This window comes from Notolepis coatsorum (genome assembly GCF_963971535.1).
Source record: "Notolepis coatsorum genome assembly, chromosome: 2".
NCBI lineage: Eukaryota > Metazoa > Chordata > Actinopteri > Aulopiformes > Paralepididae > Notolepis > Notolepis coatsorum.
In genome coordinates this window covers 140200245-140217168 of record NC_140166.1, presented here as the reverse complement: position 1 = coordinate 140217168, position 16924 = coordinate 140200245, and the positions used below count along the sequence as shown (strand labels likewise).

General features: G+C 43.4%; 2 protein-coding genes across 2 annotated transcripts in view; both read left to right on the top strand.

Moving 5' to 3' along the window:
- Positions 1-2495, top strand: part of ice1 (KIAA0947-like (H. sapiens)) — a 75651-nt gene extending 73156 nt beyond the window's left edge. The window contains exon 19 of the mRNA XM_084308325.1: positions 1673-2495. Coding sequence (XP_084164451.1) covers positions 1673-1848 — 176 coding nt within the window. The 3' untranslated portion in view covers positions 1849-2495. The remainder of the gene's footprint in view (positions 1-1672) is intronic.
- A 2000-nt stretch (positions 2496-4495) lies between these two features.
- LOC311224218 (terminal nucleotidyltransferase 4A-like) overlaps positions 4496-16924 on the top strand; it is a 56397-nt gene continuing 43968 nt past the window's right edge. The window contains exons 1-5 of the mRNA XM_084309113.1: positions 4496-5001; positions 10957-11227; positions 11810-11933; positions 12077-12123; positions 16139-16259. Coding sequence (XP_084165239.1) covers positions 4590-5001; positions 10957-11227; positions 11810-11933; positions 12077-12123; positions 16139-16259 — 975 coding nt within the window. The 5' untranslated portion in view covers positions 4496-4589. The remainder of the gene's footprint in view (positions 5002-10956; positions 11228-11809; positions 11934-12076; positions 12124-16138; positions 16260-16924) is intronic.

Here is a 16924-nt window from a genome sequence, read left to right as displayed (position 1 = left end):
CTAACTCAATTGGCAGAGTTAGCGGGTGGAAGTCGATGGGTGGTAATCTGGACGTTGTGGACAGCGACTCCTACAGGTCGGTTGGGGACGCCTGCACAGCAGAGACGGGAAGTAGCGGGGGTAGTGTGAGCCTCCCACACGTTACACCTCGCCAATGAGAGTCCGCGCTGGCATGTGAAAAGATGTGACAGTCAGACAGGCTGCCTCCTCGTGTATCGGAGGGGACACTTGATGCAAGGCTTCTATCCTCCCTACAACCGGCCAGTGGGGGGCATATGTGAGCAACGTTCAAGACTGGGGAGGGGAGAATTGGCACAGTGGAATTGGGATTGGAGAAAAATAGAAAAAGTGGATAAAAAATAATTGTTTCATTCTGTTTTTAAATGGCTTCTTTGTGACCTGATCTATTGCTTGTGGCAGAGCACCCGGCCACGAGGCTGCGTGACGAGCATCTGACGTGCATCGGAGGCTTCTCTCGATACCTATGGCTAATGAAAGTAGCCTATAATCTCTGAGAAGATGCAGTAAATAGTTTTCTCTAATAACCCTTGTGTGGCTCGTTCGCATTTCTACTGCTCGCCCTACGTTCAGGGGCCTGGTGGACCCCCAACATTATTGTGATTTTAAATACGATCAATGACAAAATACACAACAGATGTTAACTTGATCTCAATTACAAGCGATCTAACACAATATATGGTTAATATTTGCCATTTACCTCTGCTAGATCACATTTATCAATAAAAGTGCTATTCGTTTTTTGTGAAATATGAAAGAAATCCATTATAATCAAGACATGAATGGAATAAATCACATTTATCTTGAACAATACTTTTCGCACTATAAGCCGCACCTGACTATAAGCCGCAGCAGCTAAATTGAATGATGTGTACATATATAAGCCGCACTGGACTATAAGCCGCAGGTGTTTTAATGTTTAATTACCATATGTAATTAGCATTGGGACACAATACTGTCGGACAAATAACAAGAATTAACTCATTTACAAGTTGTATTAAGTTTAGCAAATAAGGGAACAGATAAATAAAATGTCAATGCAGTCAAAAAAGCAATATTTCGATTTTTACATTTTCGGGTTTGGTCACGTCGAGTCACATATAAGCCGCACCGTTATATAAGCCGCAGGGTCGAAAAATGGGGGAAAAAGGTGCGGCTTATAGTCCGAAAAGTACGGTAAACGAGGCAGACAGTGAAGGAACACGGTGAACCTTTTTGTTGAATTTCTACCATGTTCACCTTTCACCTACAATTTCAACACCACGTATGTGATGTAAATGTACACGGGGGGGGGGGGGGGGCGGGGCAGTGTGCACTCAATGGAAATGTGTTATTTTATTTTATATGTTCTTCACAGAATAAGCCAAGGCCAACGGGTCACAGGTTAATTGTATTTCTTTTAATAAAAATGGAATCCCATAGACCCGAACACCACACACGGGTTATTATAAGTAAGTAGGTTTTTATTTATATAGCACCTTGCCGATTTAACAGAGGGGGGGGGTTCCGGGGGAGGGGGGCCCTAACGACAGAAGTGCAATCGCATTTTGCTTTCGCAATCGTTTTACAATCTGTCAATACTGGACCAGTCTGCCAATACCGATTTGTGTGTTCATCGCCCCAGTCCTAATCAGCTCTGCCTCCCCCCATCCAGGTGTACCATGGGAGGTCCAGTTGGCGGCCATCTACTCCATCTATGACCTGTATCCTAGCAACCCTAAGCAGGCCCTGGACGCGCTGGCGGGGTGGAGAGGAGAGGCGACGCAGGCCGTACCCCCCGCGGTCACCTCGTACATCACCCGGCTGGCTTCCGTCTGCAGACACGTCTAGTAGGGGGGGCCGGCGGATCGGTCTGCTTTTCCGATTCAGTCAGTTCAGGTCGTTGATCTTCTGCTAGATGTGAAATATTAAATTGTGTTTTTCTTTCTTTGTGTGCGTGTCATAAAAAGGTCAATCTAATATTCCCGTCTATAGATAAATGATTGAAAATGAACGTTCCGCTGTGTGTAACATGAAAGGTGCAGCTTCATACCACGCTTTTGAAACAATTGAACGGAATGTGAATTGATCCACACACACACACACACACACACACACACACACACACACACACACACAGCATTCACTCATCTACTCTAGTTTTCCATCAAACATATAACCCAGAGCACTACTATGCGAGTGTGTGTATATATCATGTATATGTATGTGTGTATATATGTATGTGTATGTGCAAACAATTTGGGCAACAAGTTAAGACCTTAGAGACTTGACACCATCTTACCAACCCCACAAGATATGATATTACAAGATATGATGTGGTAGGTTAAAGGTTAAAGCACATGTCGGGGCGGCTACGTGGCGTAGTGGGCAAGGCGCTCGCCACGAATGCGGAGACGCTGGGCTCGCCCGTTCGAGCCCAGCGCTCCACATTGCTTTCAGTTTAGCTGGTCGTTCATACTAATACACATTGGCCGTATTAGGGGGTGGGAAACTGATGGGTGGGGATCGGGCGTTGTGGACAGCGACTCCTACAGGTCGGTTGGTGCGCCTGCGCAGTAGAATCAGGAAGTGTCGGCGGCAGCGTGAGCCTCCCACGCGTTACTCCTCGCCACTGAGAGATCGAGCTGCGCAGGTGAAAAGATGCGACTGCTGTTACCTCAAGTACCGGAGGGGACTTGTGCTGTGTATGACTTAGTCCACATTGCAGCCGGCTTGTGGGAGGCAAGAAACAGCGTTCGTGACAGGGGAGGGTTGAATTGGATGATACGAAATTGGGATGGGAGAAAATATAGAAAATGGGAGAAAAAGTGGATTAAAAAAAAAAAAAAAAGGTTAAAGCGCATGTCCAGGTAATACTCATGATGCACATGTTGAGCATGTTAAGCTCGGTTCTGATCCACTTAGGGTGCTAGCGTTGTACATTTCTCATGTGGTTCTTTGTAAATATGTAATGTTGCTTTTTGTATAAACGAAAACAAGTTTACCTTTTGTACATGTTTTGTACATAACACAGTTACATTGTAAGAGATTATTTTTTACACATTAAAACATTACATTTAATTGTGCCGTCTTTTTATTGGGATCCACTCATCACATTTAACCGTCATGAAATATTGTTCGGAATCCCGTTTTGGTACTTTCACAGGCATCTTCTACCAAAACCATAAATGGGGTAGCACTAGCTACATAACCATTGTAATTTTTTCCTGACTGATGAAGAAAGAATTTTTGAGAGCTAATATTGTTAAAAAAAAGAAAAGAAGAAAAAAAGGCCAATCTGAACATACAAGTGACTACTCTGATCATTATAGGTTTCACTTTCCCTGCACGTGTCAGCTATAGCATTTTGGACACATCAGATAGCTGTTCTGGGACAAAATAAATAAGATATTCCTTTATTGATTCCTTTGGGGGAAATTAGGGCTTCATGGCAGCAGGGGGGAGGGGAGGTACAGGTATGGGCAGGGTAATAGTAGAAAGACATAAATATAGACAATAAGATTAAGATCTGAATATGAGAAAAAACTAAACAATATAATTAACTCAGAATATACAAATATACTAAACTATAATTAACTCTGAATATAAAAATATGAGAACAATTAACAGTGTAAACAGGGTCTGTGTATGCCTCATCAAATGTGTTAGAATTCGGGAGTCCTTGACATGAAAACGGTGGATAAATATTGTGTCGTACTGTTGAGATGTACTATATAATAATAATAATACATTAAATTTGTACCGCACTTTATATTTGTGAAAATCTCAAAGTGCTACAGTACAGGAGATAAAGATAAAAAGTTAAATGAATAAAAACAATTAAAATGGATAAAACAACCAATGAAATGGATGAACATAAAAAAATATAAATTAGTTATAAAATTAATAGAAGTGAAAAATAAAAGTAGAAGAATAATTCAGGCAAATGCCTTGTTAATAAAAAGAAACGTTTTTAATATTACCACACAAGAATACTACCACAGTTTCTGTGCGTTTCAGTGAAAACGGGGGGGTGTTCTACAAGCAGGTTTTTAAATCCCACGGACATGCGCAGTGCGAGCCCATTCAGTGGCGGTGGGTGGAGTAGTAGGGTATATCTGCAGAGCCGCAAGCCCAACAACGTCTGGGCGGGGGGGGGGGCCTGAATACTTTTACCAACGAATTTGGCGGGGGGGGGGGCTTCGCGGGGCTTGTACTCTGTGTGAGGCGGGGCTTCGGCGCGCTGAAGCCCCACACAGAGTACAAGCCCCGCCCAGACGTTGCCGGGCTTGCGGCTCTGCAGACATACCCTATATTGGGTGGGTGCGCCATGTTGGCTTTTTAATAACTGGGGAGGAATGGAGTTGTGGGCCGGCTGTGTTGAAACCACCGACACACATTAGACATGGAGCGTAACGGAGACATGTGAATTAATCAGCGCGACGACGACGACGACGACGAGGTTTGTCTCTCCGTTTCAAACGAAAAGCGGGTTTAAATCCGCGGCGGCTCTGTTACCGGGGCTTTACGTTAACGTTAAAAACGCGGCTTCTTTACGTTAAAAACGTTGAACTCCCTCAAGTTCAATAATCATGGACCCCAGGAGCGCTTGTTGGACGACTCAGCCGGAGCAGAAGGGACCCGCCGGCTCCCTGTGGATGCACATTTGGGAGACCTCTCATCATGGATACCGGGGGGCGACCGACAACAACTACCGACGCCACTTACCGGGAGGAGCCGCCGTGTTCAGCAGCAGCGCCGGTATCAAACCACCGGGAGCGGGACCGGGAGAGATGATGATGATGGGTATCCGGAGGAAGGGCTCGCTGTCGCCGTCCTCGTCGTCGCTGGACTCCGAGGCCGAGACCACCGGGTCCATTTCGCCCTCGCCGCCCGGTGGTGGTGGTACCGGCGAGGAGAACCTGAACGACGTCGAGGCCACGGAGGAGGCGAACCGGTTCCTGCACCCGTTCAATGTCGACTACCGGGAGGAGCAGCGCCAAGGTACAGTTATTATCCCACACTGAACACCCAACTATCTTATTATCCCACACTGAACACCCCAACTATCTTATTATCCCACACTGAACACCCAACTATCTTATTATCCCACACTGAACACCCAACTATCTTATTATCCCACACTGAACACTCCAACTATCTTATTATCCCACACTGAACACCCAACTATCTTATTATCCCACACTGAACACCCAACTATCTTATTATCCCACATTGAACACCCAACTATCTTATTATCCCACACTGAACACCCACCAACTATCTTATTATCCCACACTGAACACTCAACTATCTTATTATCCCACACTGAACACCCCAACTATCTTATTATCCCACACTGAACACCCCAACTATCTTATTATCCCACACTGAACACCCAACTATCTTATTATCACACACTGAACACCCCAACTATCTTATTATCCCACACTGAACACCCAACTATCTTATTATCCCACACACTGAACACCCAACTATCTTATTATCCCACATTGAACACACCAACTATCTTATTATCCAACACTGAACACCCAACTATCTTATTATCCCACACTGAACACCCACCAACTATCTTATTATCCCACACTGAACACCCTACTGTCTTATTATCCCACACACTGAACACCCAACTGTCTTATTATCCCACACACTGAACACCCAAACTATCTTATTATCCCACACACTGAACAATCTTATTATCCCACACTGAACACCCCAACTATCTTATTATCCCACACTGAACACCCAACTGTCGTATTATCCCACACTGAACACCCAACTGTCGTATTATCCCACACTGAACACCCAACTGTCATATTATCCCACACTGAACACCCCAACAACTATCTTATTATCCCACACTGAACACCAACAATATTGTGATATATATCGTGATATGGCCAAAAAATATCGCGATATCATTTAGGCCCTGTTTAGACGGAAACGCTAGCAGGTGAATCCGCAAAAATATTTTTCGGATGTGCCTGAAACGGCGTTTTTACGGGGGTGAAAGTAACCGCAAAAAAGTGAGACTACCTTCCAGGGTGGAATTCCTAGAAACGATAAACCTTTGCGCTATCATAAAACTAAACTGTCAAACCGCATAAAACGATGACGAAAGGGTTGTCAAGGCTCTTGTCGCGCGTACTGCTTACATCACAGGCATGCGCCAGTAGCCTAGAAGCGTAAACAAAGCATGTCTGATTCTATCCATGGCGATCACCTGAAGGCTACATTGGCAGTACTTTTAAATACACAAGAATCTGTCCCGCGGTGTGACTGGACCCACTGTCTGTGAGTGACTCTGCTTTGGTCCAATCACATTCCCCACCCACAGTCTGCGAATCAGAGGCAGCGTAGGGCGGGTCTTCACAGCACGTCATGTGACATATGCGCCAATCGTGTGACAGCGGGGCTCAGTCGTTACAGCCTCGTCTGCACGGAGAATTCCATCCCAAAACACTTGTCTAAACGCAAAATTAAAAGTGAGACTGCAAGACTACTTTTGCGGTTTCTGTTCAGACCAGGGTTTCCGTTAGAAAAAATTGTTGCCGGTCTCCGTGACCTGCAAGATTTCAATCTACCGGACAAATGAGATTAATTCCGGTCATAGTTTATTGAGCTTTAAAACAATCGATAGGCAGGCTATATAAAGAATGTCATCCTCAAGGCATGTAGATTTATAATAGTATTACTTAAAACTAGGCTACTTTTGCGTATACAGTCATTAATATATTCCAAATAAAATAAGTCCCTCGATACTCCGTGCTGCTGCTGACTTGAAATAAAATAGACCGCGTATGTGGGCAGTCGGTCCGACACTAAACAGAAGTCTGTTATAATCACATTTTTATGAGCTAACGAATTCCGTTATATTGGACATTTGTATTAATTATATCAAGCGAAGAACTGAGAAAGCAGAGAGACGGCAACATTATCGTGGTTTGCGTGACGACTCTCTCCACCTCGCAACGACTTATTTGCAAAGAGTATGGCGCTGCAGAGAAGCTGATTCAGCTGTTATTGGCTCTTTTCTGGGAACCGCACAGCAGCGCCCCCCACCCAACATTGGCTGAAAATGGCTGAATTGGAGTACTGCTGGAATACTGCATTGTGCTGATAGTGCTCTGGCTCTGCAGCTTCACAAAAGTTCGCACACCCAGCACTAAGCTCTCGCTGACGACGTCGTTGTAATTATTAGAAGCAAAGAGGAAACAAATGTAATGATCGTTTCGTTCATCGCATAGGCTATTTAATTTTAGCCTATTTTAATACAATTCAAATAATCAAATTGTGCTTAGACTCAGGGAATTATTTTCACCGGACATTAAGACCGGAGAGATGAAATATGTCGGACTTCAACAGATTTTGCCGGTCAAATACCGGTAATTACCGGCTAACGGAAACGCTGGTTCAGACTCTCTCCGTCTAAACGTAGCCTTAGAGGCCATATCGCCCAGCCCTAACCCCAACTATCTTATTATCCCACACTGAACACCCCAACTATCTGTGAGACGGGAACGCGAGCCTCTCCCCCTCCGCCCACACGCCATGTAGCGAGTTATCCCCACATGAACGCCAGCGGCTACGTTTTTTTGTATTAGTAGTAGCGTTTGTTTTAGCAACGTTACAAGACATTTCCTGTTGAGTAGCGGTTAACGTTAGTAGCACCGGTGAAAAAACGCCAGACGTAACAAGGCCTTGCACACCACGGAATGTTTCTGTAGTTCTTTCCTTCCAGTATGGCTGCTGCCTGTAACTACTTTCAAAAGAGAAATGCCTGGTTTCCGTCCAGTGGTAGAGGCTACGTTCAGACTGCAGGCAAGAAGAGTCATTAAAATGTGATTGATTTGCTCTTATGTGACTATGTGATTGTGTGAGCCGAACAAATCACATTGGGATCCGAGCTTTTGCATTCCGACATGGGCCACCTTTCATATTATGGGCCCAAATTAGGGCTGGGCGATATGACGATATTATATAAATATCGGGTACAGTTCATTAACGATACACTTTTTAAACGTATCGTGGATATCGTGATGTTTTGCCCAAGAGGCTTGTGTTGCGTCAATCTGGTCCACACGTTGACACTTTTGAACAGCGCCGCCCCACACACACACTACTGCATCAAAAGTTACTACTTATGATAACAAAGGCATTCGTTTTGTGGCATTGACGTTATATAGTTACACTTTCAATAACATCAGCGTATTTACATAGCAACGACCGAGGTCGACCTAGATATAGCAAGCATTAGCCGTTCATATCTCAGCCCGTGCTGACTCCGTTGTGCCCATTCTGCGGTCTGTTAATAACTTTTCAATCAGACAGATGTATGGAAATGCTTTTATTATAACATCCGTTGCAGTAAAATCATTATGCCTCCAGTCGTTTAGTCATTCTGCAGAGCTAAAAGGTAAAAGTCGGCCGCGGCGAGCTACCGCTGCCATTGTTGTTTTCATTGAGCTCTCCAATAGCGGAAGTAAAAAATTAATACGCGCTTGCCGATTGGTGCTAAGAACAGCAGGGCGGGTGCAAGCGATGTGACGTAATTGGCAGACGCGACTGTCAATCAAAATGATTCTGTTTGCCGACTGAATGAATATAAACGTTATTAACAGATTGCAGCATAGGTACAGTACAGCTCAATACAACAACAGTCAACAGTGGACTGGAGGATGCAGACCAGAGAAAGACTTTCGTCTTGTTTACATCAGGGTCCCCCATTTTCAATTCATCATATTTCATATCTAAATCATATATCTCATTGCTAAATATATGCAATATATAATCTAATAATCCAATAATTTAAATCTAATATATAATATAAAAATGCTAAATGCATGGGTATTTTATTTTGTCTTTAATGTTAGCTTGCAAACTCAAATACTGTCTTGGTAAGCCTCATAATGAATTGTTTGGGGGGAAAAAAGAAAAACATCGTGATGCGTATCGTGTATCGCCGAAAGGTCAGAAAATATCGTGATATCATATTTAGGCCATATCGCCCAGCCCTAGCCCAAATCAGATACAGGTCTGATTAGCTGCACGCTCCACTGCATTCAACTTGTAAATTAAACCATAAACTGACTTCAGTGTCCTCCATGTTACATCCATCCATGTTGGTACATCCACATCATTATTGCATGTGGGTCAGCACAGGAGTGTGGCCGGTTCACACTGGAATCTTTTTTTTTACCTTTTCATGTCAACGTTCACACGCACAATATATGCTTACCTAGGATTTGACTTGATTCAACAACAAAGCAGTCTGAGCAATGGCAAGCCGAAAACCTACGGCTGAGGTAGGTAAATTAAATTGAGACTAAAGTACAGAAAAAAGGTACCGTTGGGTAGGGCTGGGCGATATGACGATATTATATAAATATCGGGTACAGTTCATTAACGATGCACGTTTTAAACGTATCGCGGATATCGTGATGTTTTGCCCTCGCTTTAGAGGCCGCCACGGCTGAGATGAGATTTACAAGCGCAGTGCTAAATGCTTTCCTCTCTCTCTCGCCTCTCCCTCTCGCAGAAAAAAAAAGTCAGTCACACACACACTTGCCAAAATTACGTCATCTACACGCACGCAAGCGCACACACCTAGCCAGAGACAGAGAGGCGGTGGCTCGGTGCTAGGGATGCCCCCTGAAACCCAGGAGTAAGCTCCGACGTTAACGGTACTGCTATCTGTAAGTTAGTTTATGAGCGGATTAGCTACGGAGCTAACAGAGTGTACCATCCATCTGCGACGCAACAGTGGCAGCAACAGTGGACACGGAGTAATGTTAACGTTATGTGGAGTTCATACTACACTACACGTATGAACTCGACATAACGTTAACGTTACTCCGTTTCCATGAAGTGTTTAATTAGCAGCAATCTGTTGTTGAAAATGTAACGTTAACCGGAAAACCAGAAATGGAATGCGAGGACAGGAAGCCATCATGAAGTGGGCTTCTGGCCCTTGTAGTCATATATATTGTAGTCTTTTAGTCTTAACTAAAAGATTTTAACAAAATAAAAAGCAGCAGCACTATTGGATAACTGAGTCATGTTTGCTATGTATTTCTTTCTTTAGGGGAGTAGGACATTTGTTTCACAGTTTTAGCATGATGTTTTATAGATGGCTAGGTTAAACACAGGTTTTTGTTTTTAAGAGGGGGGTTTGATTTGATTGAAGTTTATTTCAAGTATGCAACACAACAAACAAACATCAAGTACAGATATAGCCTTAAGCCATTCAAATAATAAATGTATACATACATGTAAATAAATAAATAGTTACAATATGTAATCTAATCTAAATCTAATCTAAAAAAACGAAAGGCTAAAATGCTAAATATATAATCTAAGAATCCAATAATCTAAATCTAATATATAATATAAAAATGCTAAATGCATGAGTCTTTTGTCTTTAATGTTCGCTTGCAAACTCAAATACTGTCTTGGTAAGCCTCATAATGAATTGTTTGGGGAAAAAAGGAAAAACATCGTGATGTGTATCGTGTATCGCCGAAAGGTCAGAAAATTTTCTGACATCATATTTAGGCCATATCGCCCAGCCCTACCGTTGGGTACCGGTATCGATTCACAGGTACCGTATCGGTTCAAATGTGAAAGGTACCCATCCCTACTAGCTATATGGTATGAGCTTGATAGCTCTTTGCATTAATGTAGGGATGGATTCAACTTTGTCTTTGGAATGGATGGTAGTCAATGGGGCTGATGTGGAAAATCTCACATGAAAGTATAACTATAATCATAAAATCCATGATCAAAATTAGCCCACTACTGGTACAGCCTGACAAATGGGCATATTCGTTAGCGATGTAGCTGCTATTCAGTTACTGTTGGTCAAAAAACAGACCGTACAGCCGTCCAGTACTAACCCACAGTGTGACCCCCTGCTTGACCTTTATCCTGTGGTTCTAGGTCTTCCTGCGCCCTTTGACAATGTCCAGCAGCACTGTCGCAGCAGGCTACAGTCAGGAAGCAACACCCCCAAGGCATTCAAAAATCATCACGGGAGTAATCGCCAGTACCAACAACAACAACAATCTTCTGGGCGCCGGAGGAACGTCAACAGGGCCAACACTTTCCACGGATTGAGCAATTTCCTACCCAGCGCCTGTAGTAACGGGAACTTTCCGGACGCCTCTTGGAGTCTGTGGAAGGCCAGGCGGTACAGCCACGGTGTGAATGGGTAAGGAGGTTTGGCAGAATTTAGAACGACCTATGACCTTAAGAAATCTATGATTTTTTTTTTTTAGGCTTTCAAACAACTGCATGTTTGCTTATATATAACATTTTTTCCAATTAAATCAAAATAAATTTTGTTTGTATATCTTTGTTTCACACATTCATTCCGCAACAATTTACTATCTCAAACCCCCCGCCCTCTCTTCTTGATCCTCCAATCACAGCTGTTGTCCGAGGGAAGCGACGGTTGTGAATGGAGGATCCAAGAAAAGAGGACGGTGCTTGAGATGGTTAAATTGTGCCTGCATCTTCTCCCACGGAGTGATTTACTTGTCTGTTGACCGGTGCTACAATTAGGCCTGTGAGTCCATGATTATGGGGCGTGGCTTGTGCTTGTGCTCCATCCGTTGCCGAGCACACCAATCGGAACGTGCTTGGCCCTACATCAAGCCCCGCCCTCTTTCCTTGATCCTCCAATCGCAACCGAATCGAGGCACATTAGTCTGTGGCTGCTAGCGACCACTCGTGTAGGCTCCTAAAACTACGCCGTACCTCCTGACGTTTAGCGTGTCCCCCCCCCCTGCAGTCTTCACGAGGAGATTGTGGACTTCTTCAACTTCATGTCTCCTCGTCCAGAGGAGGAGACCATGAGGAGGGAGGTGGTGAACAGGATCGAGAACGTCATCAAGGAGCTGTGGCCCACGGCCAGGGTGAGTGTACTGTCTGTTTGTGGCCCACGTGTGGTAGTTGGGCCAGTGGGTTCTTGGCGAGAATCCCAGATATTAAAAAGATTGAGACTGATGCGGATCATATCACATGGGAAAAAAACCTATTTATTTTGCGTGTTCTGCAGGTGGAGATATTCGGCAGCTTCAGCACAGGCCTCTATCTCCCAACAAGGTAATGTCCAGAGAGAAGTGTGTTCTGGTCGGGCATCCCCGGGGTGTCGTTGGGTTAACTGTGCTGTAAGTGGTATTTCTTTGTTAAAATAAGTGTTAAATAGCTCTACATTCTGACAGCCATCGCTGATAATAGTGTCTTGCCAGTAACATGGGTCTCTCAGTCCCTCCGCTCTGCAGTAAACAGAAATGTTTTTTTTTGTATCGGGAGAGGGAACCCTATATATTTGTACTTATTTCAAGAAATCTTACCGTGCCAGATTTGATTCCTGCACTATTTGACTTATTTCAGGCACTAATTTCCTTGAAACTAGTTCTTATTTCGTAATTTGTCAAGACTATTTTTGCAGTGTGGAGTTCTCTCTCCTGATTGGATAAAGTGGGAACGGAATATCAGGAAATTTATTTTCTGTTTACTGCAGAGCAGGAGGGACTGAGAGACCTAGGGGTGCCCCCCGGTTCTAAACGGGAACCGGTACTAAATTAGAAAAAAACTGAGTATTGATAAGCTCCGACGTTATCGGTACTGCTATTGATACTCTAGAAATTATTATTACTATGAGTTTTTTTTTCGAGGACTTTAAACGTTGCAAACTATCTCTCCTCTCTCTGTCTCTGCACGAGAAGCGAGCCGCAGCGAGCCATTATTACTCACACTCAACTTTTTTGCTATTGCTATGTCTACTATACATTGGTTTCTTGTTCGAATGCATTTATTTCTATAGACCAGTGGTGCCCAACCAGTTGGCCGTGATCGACCGGTAGATCAATGACATGCAATATAATTGATGAGAGCAATGTTAGCTGCTAACTAGTAATACATAGGCTGAGCTAACTAGCGTTAGCCGCTAACCCTGGAAAAAGCTCAAAGCGGACTCCACGACACCAGTTCCATTCGTGAGAAAAAGGGGTGGGTTATATTGACATGGCTTGACAACGGATGTTCAAATATAACTTTTTTTTGAACAAATGTTTTATATATATATTTTTTTTTACATTTCTATAACCTTTATTTACCCAGGCAAGCAAGTAAGAACAAATTCTGATTTTATTTATTGTCAAAAGTATGCATAATGTTGTGTTAATTCCACAACAAGAGATATGTAATGTTAATTACCTGAAATTATTAAAAAAAATGTATATCGGTTGATATCGGTATCGGAAATTAAGAGTTGGACAATATCGGTATATCGGTATCTGTAAAAAAGCCAATATCGAGCATCCCTAGTAATAATCAATGATAAATCACAGGACAATAACAGAAATAATAATAACAATAATGACTGTCCAGTAATTAAATCGGAATGAAAGATTAAAAGACATACAAATTATAAATACAATACATGGGCTCTTGCTCACTCTTCCTCTCGTGTATGCATGAACTTGTGCATCTGGGACGCTTTATATTTAAGAATTAAAGGTTTTGTTGACTATCTTTACATGGTGGAAGGGTGTTTAAGAAGGGTGTTCTCCCTTCTGATGATCTGGTCCAAAATGAATATTGTCCAACAGGAAGTCTGCATGTCGTAGTTTTTTAGCATTGTCTCAAATAGGGATGCTCTGATATTGATATTGGATACCGGCCACGATATGACTAAAATAGCTGGATCGGCTATCTATTTTATTTTTTATATATATCGTTTTATTTGATTTTTTATAATAATATAATAAATAAAATAATAGATAACAATTCAGTACAATTCAGTACATTTATATCTATGTGTTAATTTTTACATTTACTTTCACTAAGTTAGGAAAGTAATGTTTTAAGTCAAGCCTGATGTTGCCTTGCACAAAGGAATGATCCCAGTCTCTTCCACACAGTGAGGCATACAGTTTATTAAATGAGCAATGGGTATCGGATCGGTACTCTGTATCGGCCGATACCCAAAGCCCAGGTATTGGTATCGGGACTGAAAAGTCGGATCGGTGCATCCCTAGTCTCAAACCATAAGTCTGCACATTATTTTAGGATTTTTCAAACCACCACTGAGCGAGTGACTGAAACACTAGCCGGCTATCCTGTACAATTAACACAGATTTCAATGAGGAAATCCATTTACTGACCAGTTGCTCGGTCCATAAGAAAATAGTGACTATATATCTCAACCCGGAAGTCTTAAAACCGGCAAACCGGAGGTCTCAGTCGCTGAATGTTATCTATATAGACCTCTCACAGGTATTGTATCTTCTGGCTGCTCCCAAGTCTCCAGAATCTCCTGCAGTTATAGGAAAATGAACTATTAATAGATTACTCCTAGCTTCATCTGTGGTCCTGTGAGCAAAGCCTTGTAATATACATTTCTGTCTCTTGATGAGGCAGGGGATTTTCAACTTTTAAGAGGCGGTAAATAGGGATGCCCCGATCGATCGGCCACCGATTGTTATCGGCCGATAATCAGTATAAATATGCGATCGGTGATCGGTGATAATGCTTTATTTTCGCCGATCGTCAAAAACGATCTCACTCGCTGTCTCAGTTCTGTCTCAGTTCTGTCTCAGACACCGGGAGCTGCACACAGTGGTGCGGCGTCTGCTCATCCCTCCAGCCCCTTCCGCACGCATGTAAACACGGGTCTAGTAGTCTAGTGGGACGGGACACAGGAGGACGGTGTCTCCCTGAGCTAACGTTAGCTTAGCTACCGTTACAAAATGACCCAGTCAACTATTCACTTTTAGTTTAATACATGAGGCATTGTCTAACCGAACGGTATCTAGCCGGCCAGCTACCGATAGCTCCTGACATCAACAAACGCTCCACAAAGTCTAGTAGAGACGTGTATGATAGCTCAGCTAGCTCACGTTAGCGCAAGTTCACTGTTCAAAACGAAATGTCCCATTGAACTAAATAATTCACTGAGGCGTTGTATTAACGTTATATATCCGGCTAGCAGTAGCTACAGATAGCTCCTGATATCAATGTCTTATAACACTGATTCGATGCGTATTCGAGCTGAGGGCATGTTGAATGTGATACGACCACAGTAACGTTATACCAATAGGGTCCATCTGCAGCGCAGGAGAATCCTTGCCGTAGCTCGAGGCTACTCGAGTATAGGGTCCAGGTGCAGCTCCGGAGAATCCTGGCCGTAGCTGGAGGCTACTAGAGTACACACAGACAGTGGAGCTTGTTGCTTGGTGGCGATGTCTTGCAGATAATACAAGTACAAGTCTAATTATATAATATATATATTTTATAAACAAAAAAAAAGAATTATATAAAATTAAATTACAAATGTTTTAATCAAAAACGATCGGTATCGGCCGATATGGCTCACAACGATCGGTATCGGTGGCAAAAAACGTGATCGGGGCATCCCTAGCGGTAAAGAAACAAAAGATTTCCCCATTAACCCCCGACATGCAGTATCAAGGATAAAATTACTGGTAAACAGGGAGACAGCGGCTCAGGGGGTACAGCGGACGTCTGATAGATCGGAAGTTTCCCGGTTCGATTCCAGTTCCTTGAGCGAGACGCTTAACCCCTGACTGCTCCCGTTAAGCAGGTTGGCACCTTGCAGGGGGTACAGTGTCTCAGGAGGTAGAACACCCGTATAGGGATTTATCATTGGGAAAATGGATTATCGGCTATTGTAACAATTCTGCCGAATGGAAATTGAAAAGCGTTCCATTTTTGCACAAAATGAGTTCCCTTCTATCACTAACATAATTGTTTAAGTATTTTTGGTTGAAATCAAATTTGGCGATTTATTTTTTATGATTAATTGCGCATATTTTCATGTTGAGCTATAGATTGTGGATGAATACCCACAGAAGGGTACACCGTGCAAATGTTTATGCTTTTTGTTTTAAACGAGACGATTTAGAAATGGGCGATGGGGAAATACATTGCGTTGGAACAGAGGGTGGAACACGAAAAACGGCAATGACGTAACCACTACACCTCCCTATTGGGGGGGGGGGGGGCTTAATGACGTGACATTGTGAGTGGCCTATAGCACTTTTTTTTTTTTTTTTTTAAATTTAACCCATGTGTCTTTTTGATTGGCCGACAGTGACATTGACCTGGTGGTGTTTGGGAAGTGGGAGCGACCTCCTCTCCAGGAGCTGGAGCAGGCGCTGAGGAAGCACAACGTGGCCGGAGCGAACGCCATCAAGGTCCTGGACAAGGCCACGGTGAGTCACCTGGGGGGGGGAACGCACGCCATCAAGGTCCTGGACACGTGAATATTTTCGGCAACCAACTTGTGTTTAGCGTTTCTCTGATTGGCCACTACGCCCATGTGACCGCGGCAGCGCGAGAGAGCTGCAGCGCGGAAATAGGCTGTTTATTGCCATTCTCTAAGACAAACTCTAACCTTAACCAGCTCCTTAACAGCGCCTAAACTTAACCCTTCTAACCATAACCAACTCCGAAACAATGCCTAACCTTAACCATAACCAACTCCGAAAGAATGCCTAACCTTAACCAACTCCGAAAGAATGCCTAACCTTAACCTTAACCATAACCAACTCCGAAAGAATATTGCCATTCTCTAAGACAAACTCTAACCTTAACCAGCTCCTTAACAGCGCCTAAACTTAACCCTTTTTTTTTTTTTTTTTTTTTTTTTTTTTTTCTTTTTTCCCCCTCTATTTTCCTCCGATTTTCTCCCATCCCAATGTTAGTCGTATGCCAATCCCCAGTCCCTTCCTGGTCGCTGCGCACTTACCCCCCATAGTCAGATCATTTGGGAGAGTGGAGGCTACCACGTGCTTCCTCCGACACACGTCCAGCCAATCAACCGCTTCTTTTCACCTGGCAGCGCGGATTCTCATTGAGAGGGCGTAGCGTGTGGAGG